The sequence below is a fragment of the Macrobrachium rosenbergii genome, chromosome 31 (assembly GCF_040412425.1).
Source record: "Macrobrachium rosenbergii isolate ZJJX-2024 chromosome 31, ASM4041242v1, whole genome shotgun sequence".
Taxonomy (NCBI): Eukaryota; Metazoa; Arthropoda; class Malacostraca; order Decapoda; family Palaemonidae; genus Macrobrachium; species Macrobrachium rosenbergii.
Window position 1 is genome coordinate 14,336,469 of NC_089771.1, and position 9,421 is coordinate 14,345,889.

The window sequence follows — 9,421 nt, forward strand, 5'->3', positions numbered from 1 at the left end:
TTCCATTGCCAAAACCTGCTAGAAGAAGAAGTGTTTATTGCGCATGTGCCATCCGCCATGTTGTCGACAACAGACTGGCACTTTTTTGTGGTCAACACAATAAAGTACCATCGCTCTGCAAAACTTGGCTTTTTTTTCCGTTTTCATTAGCAAGGATCATGGAAACATCTAAAGAAGCAAATTAAGTGCATAATTTTAAGGTCCAGTTAAAGTTTTAATTATAAACTTTTGGAATTGGTATCTAAACTGTGTGAAAGCTGGAAACCCAGTGTTTCTTGCAAACACATGGCCATCGCTTAATTGTGGATTGGTAGTTTTGAAAAATGCAAATTGTTTTAAAGAATTTGTCATTCTAATTAGATGTGTTAACTAAGAGAAATGTTCCATAATTTATCATTAATATAGAAAATCCTTTCAGATTATACAGTGTCCACAATAATTTAGGCAGTAGCCTACATCGGATTAAGTGAGAATATTTTAAACTAGATTAATAGTGGATGTTGTATGTAGCCTATAACCTAGGACTGCACATCCTTAAGTGTGAACTAAATAACCTGGATTAGGCTAAGTAAAAACCCTTTAAGAAATACCCTATTATGGGCCTAGCCAAGAGCCTATCCTAGAATGCGGACCCTAGGATTAGATAGCAACAACATGGGTAATAGTAAAAATTTTTATTTGTAAAATTTTTTATTTTATATAGCCTATACTGTACACTTAAGCGTGATCTAAGTAATCCAGTTTAGGTAGTACTGTGTATTAGGTTAACCCGTAAGAGACGGGCTAATTATATATCATGCAACCCCCCAGACTGGGGCAAACTTTAAGGTTGGTCAATTGAAGAAAAAACACGTCAATGGAAAGTGGAAGATATGCAAATGCACATGGTGTAAGGAAAAAAATTATAACAAATTTTCCCTACCTTCCACGGGAAGTTGAAAATGGCTATTTACAACCCTGTGTGGGGCCTCTTTCACAAAACACAAATTTTACCAAGTTATACTTGTTTTTTCAAATAATTTATTTTATTTTATTTTGTAAAATTATAGTACAGCTCACACAGTATCATAACAGGTAAAAAATAAAATCAACAAAATTCTGGCGTATTTGTTTTGTAAAATATTTAACTTGATAAATTTACTGAGATCGGGAAATACTGTAATTTTTTTTTTTATTTCTATGTGTTTTTTCTAATATTTCTTCTGCAGAATTACAACTATAACTGACATCTTATCGTAAAAGATAAGAACTAAAACCAACAGGAAACCCTGGAGTATATTTATGAGCAAATAAATAAAAAGACATCATGGGAGAGAAAGGAGCAAGATATTCCCCCTTCAAGGCAAGAACAATACTAAATTCCATGAGACACCACGACTGAGCTGAGCTGAATTCTTCAGTTGCAGCAATTCATGTATGGGCCATTGAAGTATTGGAAACTCTTTTCCGCTCGGTACAGCCAAATTGTACGGTGCATAATATTAAGACTCCTCAGATGGATCTATCCACCACCAAAAACCTGTTTTAGATCCTCTATTGAGGGGATCCATCCATTAAGGGTTAAGCGACAACTTTCTACGAAACATCCCATTATTGGACTGATGGTAGCCTAGCTTTAAGGCTACATAATAAAGTAATTGTGTTTTATTTAACCCATACCCTTAAGTGTCATTTAAATAAAATGGTTCAGGTAGTAGCCTAGATTAGAGTAAGTGATAGCCTAGCTGTAAGGTTACACATTAGTGAATTACTATTTTATACAGTAGAACAAATAGCCTAGCGTTAGACAAAAATGATAGCCTAACTATAAGGTTATATGTTTGTGAGTTTTGGTTTTTATATAGCCTATACGGTTAAGAGTGTTCTGAAATAATCTGGATTAGGCAATACCCTATGCTAGGCTAAGAGAGAACATTTTAAGAAATATCTTATTATTGGTCTAAGGTGTAGTTTAGACCAAATAGCCTAGAGTTAGATATAAACTGTATCCTAGGCTTGATAAAATGATAACCTAGTTTTACAACTCAGTAGCCTATCTGTGAGGCTACATATTACTGGGGTTCTTTTGTAGCCTATATCTTTAAAGGTGATATAAACCTAGACCAGGCAGTAGCCTAACCAGCTTAAGCAGGAATCCCTCTTCTAAGGGTATATCCTACTATTAGCTTAAAACAGTAATTCAAATTAGACAAAGCAATGGCCAAATATCAGATTAAAGGGCAGTCTTGCCAGATAAAACAGCAAACTAGATTACAAGAAGGTTCTTTCCTGTATAGTTTATATCCTTAAGTGTTTTAAATAAGCTTAGAATAGGCATCGGCATAAAATAGGTTAAGTGAAAACTCTCTTAAGAAATCCTCTATTCATTGCCTAACGTAGATTATGCTAGAAGCATTAACCTAAGCCATATAAAACAGTAGCTTAGCTTAATTAAAACAAATTAGTTTATAGCAGTTAGCATGAATAGCATAACATTCAAAATTAAATTTCACATGGCCCTTGCAAAAGGACTAACAGTGTATAAGTAATACAGCCATATAGTGGTGTCAAAACTAACCTAAATCTTAGTGTTTCATTTAACATAGATATTTAATACATATAATAATATGGTAAATAAAATATATTACGGCTACACACTTGTAATCAAATTAGCCAGTAATATTAAATATACTATCTATATAAGGACTACAGACAATTAGTACCAACCAATTTCTAATAACAACTTGTTTTATGCAGGACCCTTAGCTCAAGTGTTCCAAGAGCAAATTGTTTTTTTTTTTTTTTTTTTTTTTTTTTGCCAGTAGGTACAGCCCATACCACCACCTGCCATGACCACAGTCCTTGTAAAATATAAGGAAAATTTGGTTGGTCACCAGATATGTGCAAAATTTGTAGTATGCTTAAGGCAGCAAGTTTTAAGGACAAAACAGCTCTTTTCAAGTTGTTTCGATGAGTCCTAGGGTTCAGTAGGGGTGAGGAAGGGGAAATTATATCTTTCCGGCAGAACTCCAGCAGCAGATATTTAACCCTTTTCTCAGGACAAGATCTATGTTTGGGCCAAAACCAAGTAACATCAGTCCCAGTACCTCCCAGGTTAACCCTGCAGAGGAAGTAGAGGAATCTTTACATGGGGGTGACATTCCTACTAATGAACATGAAGTGGACATTGCCACTGAAATGACCCTGCTGAACCTAAAAGAAACAGGGAGACAAATTTCAGCTAACCATGGGAGAAACCTTCCAGAAGGAATTTTATACCCCCATGCAGCTATCAGATGCTGAAGAGCATCTTTCCCCCAAAAGGGATACTAGGATCCACCTAGCCCCGATTACAATGACTACATTTCCGAGGGGTATAGTAAATTACCCAGGATTTCTGCCCCTTGGTTAACAGGCAGTTATAGTTCAGTTGTTGAATCTCAGATTGTGCAAGCTCCCCCAAAAGGAATACACAGTTTGCAACATTTGATCAATTCCATAAGGAAATTATGAGTAAGATTAATGATGTCCTTGCCACAGAATGGCAATATATAAGGGACATGATACATGATTCTGGAAAGATCAGATCAGTCCTATACATCCCAAAATGTAAAACCACTACATCTTGTAACCGAAAAGTGAGAGTGGATACAAACTCTGCCCAAACAAGGTCTAATGTTAGAATTCCAACTGGAAACATCAAAATGGCCAGTTTGGACTATAAAACTTCAGATCAAAACATAACGGGCTCCAATATTCACCCCTGATGATATTGATCATCTTTGGCGAGATGCCTCAGTGTGCATTTTCTCTCGTGATGGTAAGTATCTAATTATGAGAGAAACACCATGATCAAAGTTGTACATATGGAATTTAGAGACAGGGCAGCATTCCCAAATATAGAATGGCGCCTGGTACCACCTTCAGCAGACATGGAGAAACCACTAAAAGAAATGGTTCTCCTACCTGTACTTATAGCATTAAAAGCTTTAGAAGAAACCCTTTACCAGGTCAACGGAAAATGGATCACTACAGAACTTCCATTTTGAATAAGACTCAATTTGCTCACCAAGTAGCCCCAACCTCCTGTCCCTTCACTTTCAGAATGATTGATCATGTGAAGGCAAATTTCCAGAATTTTGTAGTGACTAGAAAATGAGAGACAATGGCAGAATTAAACCATTTGCCACAGTCATCCCAGTTTCGAATAATTCCACCAAGGAATGTGCAACGCTTCAACTCCTTTTTGAAAGGAAAATGCTCCCCCTAGATATAGCCACTCAACAGTTTGGGACCCTTACAGGAAGAATCTCAGAGGTGATAGCCTTGGCAGAATTGCATGCTACGATCTGCCTCCTTAGTATGTTATAACCTCTACCACCTTGCTGGAAGTTGCCACCAAAAGACTTCCAGAAGATTCCAGAGCAATTTTTGTTGTTGTGGCCAAAAGTCTTATGAGAACCCTATGGGAAGCACTCTATGACTTTCTAGCATGGCGCATAAAAGCACAAATGGAAACATTGGAGGGCTCCAACAAGTCACTCCCCAATGTGACTTCATTATTACACTCTAACCCCTTCTGTAAGGACCTGTTTGAGGAGTCTGTTGTGGCCCAACTTATGAGTAAGCCTACCAACAAAATTGTATAGTATATGCTCTACTAGGAAGAGGGGAATTTGGGAAACAAAAAACTCAACACTTCCCTTTACCCAACCCAAAAAAAGGCTCGATATGATCAAAAATCATATAAGCCTTCAGTCACCCCCAAAAGTTTTCCACAAAAACAGGTAGGTGGTCAGAAAGGACAACTCCCTACAAAGGGACAACTACAACAGCAGGGACATCTTTTCACAAAGTTCAAAGACAATTTTATAGGGGAAAAGGAAAAGCAACACCTGGAATACCTATCAGGGGCAAAGGCAGAGGAAGAGGTGGATACCAATAGGAACTGTATGGTCGGGGGTCAGCTTCAACGACACCATAGGCAATGGAAGTCTTCCCCTTGGGGATATAGCATTATTTTCAACAGGCTGGGGGTTCTTCCTAAAACCAGACCCCTCTCTGGAAGATTATGTGCAGGGCTCTGTTAAAGGGAGCCATAAGGAAACGCGTATATTCGCCACCAAGCATGTCTCTTCAGAGTAATCCTTGACCTATCAACCTTGAACAAGCACATTGTTTGCCAAAAGTTTCGGATGATGACCATTGCCCAAGTACGTTCAGTCATTCCAAAAGGGACCTGGACAGCTTCTATAGATCTGAAAGATGCATACTGGCATGTCCCTATCACCATTCTTAGGGTTCTGAATAGGGAAAGATATGTACAGGTTCAAAGTCATGCCCCTTGGCTAAACATTGCCCCAAGTATTTTTACAAAATTAGCAACGGTAGTTGTTCGAGAGCTCAGACAAGAAGGAATACAACTAAATAGTCTACTTAGATGATTGGTTACTCTGGGTGCCCACAAGAAAAGAGTGCTTGAAAAACCTAGGAGCAGTGGTCAACAGACTTCAGTCAGAAGGTTTTCTAATAAATAGGAAAAAGTCCCACCTCACGCCCAGCAGACGCTTTCAGTGGTTGGGGCTGTGTTGGGATACCCTTCACAGTCAGTTGTCTCTCCCCATCAGCACTCAAAACAGAATAGGAAAAACATCAAAACATCCCTTGCACAGCCCAGAGTTTCCAGGCAGCAATTAGAACGTGTGTTGGGCCTGCTGCAGTTCACATCAGTAATAAATCCAATACTCGGATTACTAAAAAATGTGAACATATTCCGACTATCGCATGCAAGTAAAAAAGATGCGAGACCGACCTTATCAAAAGAATCAGAAAGTTGGGGAGATACTTTGGCCTTGGACCCGGAAGGAATCTGGCGAAACAGGTCACCCTGACTCCTCCATCTGTAAGAGTGACAATACACACAGATGCCTCGTTGGCAGGTTGGGAAGGACATTGGGAGGATCGTCAGGTGGCAGGGAGGTGGTCAGCTACTCTGAGGAATTGTCATATCAGTTTCCTTGAGCTGATGGCTGTCTTTTGTCTCTCAAAAATCTCAAACCTCCAGAAGAGAGATGTTTTTTGGTTCTAGACAACATAACTGCAATGTCCCTCATCAGGAGGTCGGGATAACATTCACCTCCTCTCAGTATAATAGGATAACATTCACCTCCTCTCAGTATGGTAATGTTAGCCATCCTTCGGATGACGCAAGCAAGGAAGTGGCACTTGTCTGCAGTTCACCTCACAGGGTCTCTCAGCATAATAGCAGACTCTCTATCAAGGAAAACAACAGCCTCAACAGATTTCATGTTGGACAACCAGTCTTTTCAAACAATACCCAATATGCTTCCACAACCGGAAGTGGACCCGTTCGCCACATACGAGAATCACAAACTCCCAGTGTATGTGTCTTTGAACTTGGACAGTCAAGCAACAGCAAGAGATGCCTTCCTACAAGACTGAAACAAATTGAGGATGATATACCTTTTTCCTCCATTGTCCCAGATTTTGAAGGTTTTGAGGAAGCTTCTAACCTTCAAAGGAACAGCTTACTTAATAGCCCCAAATTGGCCGAACAGGCATTGGTTCCTATTACTCCAACAACAGGCAGAGAGATCAATTCCACATCTGTCCACTGTTCTATCCCAGACAGTAGGAGGAAAAGTCGTCTAGGCATCCTCCTTTCTGAGCCGAGACCTTCAGTTGTGGATTTTTTAAATACTGTCTCCTTGAAAATTACTCACCCAATATTGCTAGGTACCTAGTGCAAAAACTACGGACATCATCTATCCGACAATACCAGTCCTTGGAAGATATGGTCAGATTATATCCATACAGTACTGAGAGCCCAGTGGAAATTTCTGTGGAAACACTTTTAAAATTTCTTATACCTTTTTGAAGACAAACGTCTTGCTGTTACAACAATCATGGCATACAGGGCAGCATTAACAGAACCCTTGCTTTATGGATTTGGGATTGACTAGTATAGAAATTGTCACTTCCCCCCTTTTTTTGGTCATTTGCACTGCAAAGACCTGCTTTCGAAAGGCTTCCAATTACTTGGTCCCTGAACAAGGTGCTTAGATTCCTGTCAACCCCTCAATTCACCGGACCCAATACAGCCACAACTCACATGCTGCAAAAAGCGATCTTGATTGCATTAGCTTCAGGATTTCATGTTAGTGAACTGGGCTCTCTTAGACGGGGACAATACATCACGCAAATAGCTGACCAATTTTTATTGTCCCCTGGTCCATCATTCCTAGCCAAGAATGAGAATCCTGTAAGAAAGAAGTCCCGTATTTGATAAGAAAACTCAATTTAGAAGACAAGACATTATGCCCTGTTCAAGCACTTGAGGTTTACCTGGAATTCTCAGCAAACATCCCAGAGAGTCTGATTTTCCTACACCCTAGCACAAACAAACCACTCTCTCTACAAGGGATGAGAGTAATTGTAGCGACTCTCATTAAAAAGGCAAATCCACTTTTCGTAAGTTACATGATATTGAGAGAGTAACTACGTTGTTGGCCTTCTTAAGAAATTTCTCTTCTGAAGGAGTCTCTGAAAGTACAGGGTGGTCATCAGAGACAGTATTTTTGAAACATTACTGCCAGAGTTTGAACAAATTCGACTACACTGCCTATCAGTAAGTGGCATGGTTAGTTCTAACCCCTAAGAGCTACAGCAGAAAGCCAGGGGTCTTCTTGACAGTGAGTATGCTAACTATTGCAGGGAGAAGGGCGACAGTACTGTAACCAAACCCAGTATGCTTAGGTAAGCCACTGTAGAACTACATCCTAAAACGTAAGTTCATGTATAGTTTCTTGTTCTTTGGTATCAAAACCTGAGAAGTATTTGGAAGTTTCTTGTTCTTTGGTATCAAAACCTGAGAAGTATTTGTGGCTTGACCTCTAACCAGAAATGTATTTTCTTTGGGGTGTTGGAATTAAAAATTGAGAGCTTAAGCCTTTTTGTCATCTGTCAATTTCTTTGTAAAGCCCCTTGACGACAAAACAAGCAACTACACTATCAAAAAATAGGTTTTGACCTTGGAAAAACCAATTTTTGGTAGATTTTGTTGAGTCCTCAAAACCCTCCCACTTCCCTGACGAAAAGGTATGGGATTTGGGAAAGGGATCATCCTGCATTGACTAACAGAAAGTAATAGTTGTTTGGTCTTCGTGCCAGTTTGTTGTTGATAATATGGCAGATGGCACATGCACAATAAACACTTCTTCTTCTAGCAGGTTTTGGCAGTGGAAGAACCTGGGTATACAGCCTCGCTGTAAGATTTGGGATTTGGGAAAGTGCCCCTTATTTTTGAGTCCATTACATATTCCATCATGTGTTATAGTGTTTATCATTACGACACAATACCCGGCCATGAGACCACTAATAGAAAATTTTGTGATATTAGTGTGGTCACCATGGAGCCCTGGTAGACCATGAAAAATCCTTGAGGACTCAATGGCAACTACCAAAAATAGGTTTTTCCTACGTTAAAACCTGTTTTAGTGATTTTGCTGTCCCCAGATTTTGATTCAATGGCCAGTACTACTAGAGTCAAGTGTTTTGCATCAACCTAACTGGAAAAATATCTTATATTGTTTGTTGTCATTTCAGGTTGTGCGAGACCTAGATCCAGTGGAATATGGTGAGTTCCTTGAAAGCCGAAAAGTCGTCGTTGAAGAGCAACTTAAAGAATTGGAAGAGAAGAAGGAAGCAAAGTTGTTACGAAAATAGTGAAGCTCATTCATCATATATTGTGGTATGTTTCGATAACATACTTAAAAAGGATTTAATGCATTCTGGTTTACATTTTTAATTACTGTATTCGTTATTAGATACGTATACTTTAGTAAAATTGCCTTACCTGTATATTTTTCTTTGCTGTACATAAAAACGATTGCTTCATCTAAATTTGGTAGTGATGCAATTATGAGCTTACCAGTCTGCATTATTATGTAAACAGTGTAAATACTGTAATGTATTTGTTTTATAATTACATGATTTTGTTGTATGACTTGTATTTACATAACCTGACACATGTTTCTCATGAATGCATAGTTGAATAACCCAGTATGCTGGAACATTAGGTTAATCACTTGATTTCATGGCATAAATCCTTTTCCTGTCCATGAGAGTCAGATTTTAAAATTTGTATCTATTTTAATAATTTCCAGTCTCATATTATTATTATTATTATTATTATTATTATTATTTTGTTGAATATGATGGCAGCCTTGGTTGCATTAATCTTGTAGATTATTCGTTCAACTCTTCTAATTATCCTTTTTTCTTCTTCAGTAACAGAACTGAGTAAAATGCCAAAGATCATTGTAGGGTTTTTTATTTATAAAAATATCAAAATCGCAGGTAATGGAAATTCCGAGGGCGGGGTCCAAAAACGAGTGCAGGGTCGTCGGTGCTTCTGGAATCA

The 9,421-nt window shown here is 38.6% G+C and overlaps 1 protein-coding gene across 3 annotated transcripts in view; it reads left to right on the plus strand.

The window, feature by feature from the left end:
- The window catches only part of mRpL11 (mitochondrial ribosomal protein L11), a 44,101-nt gene extending 35,100 nt beyond the window's left edge, over positions 1-9,001 (plus strand). For all 3 annotated transcript variants that reach the window (XM_067132291.1, XM_067132294.1, XM_067132293.1), the window contains exon 5: positions 8,605-9,001. In XM_067132291.1, coding sequence (XP_066988392.1) covers positions 8,605-8,724 — 120 coding nt within the window. In that variant the 3' untranslated portion in view covers positions 8,725-9,001. The remainder of the gene's footprint in view (positions 1-8,604) is intronic.
- Positions 9,002-9,421: the final 420 nt, after the last annotated feature.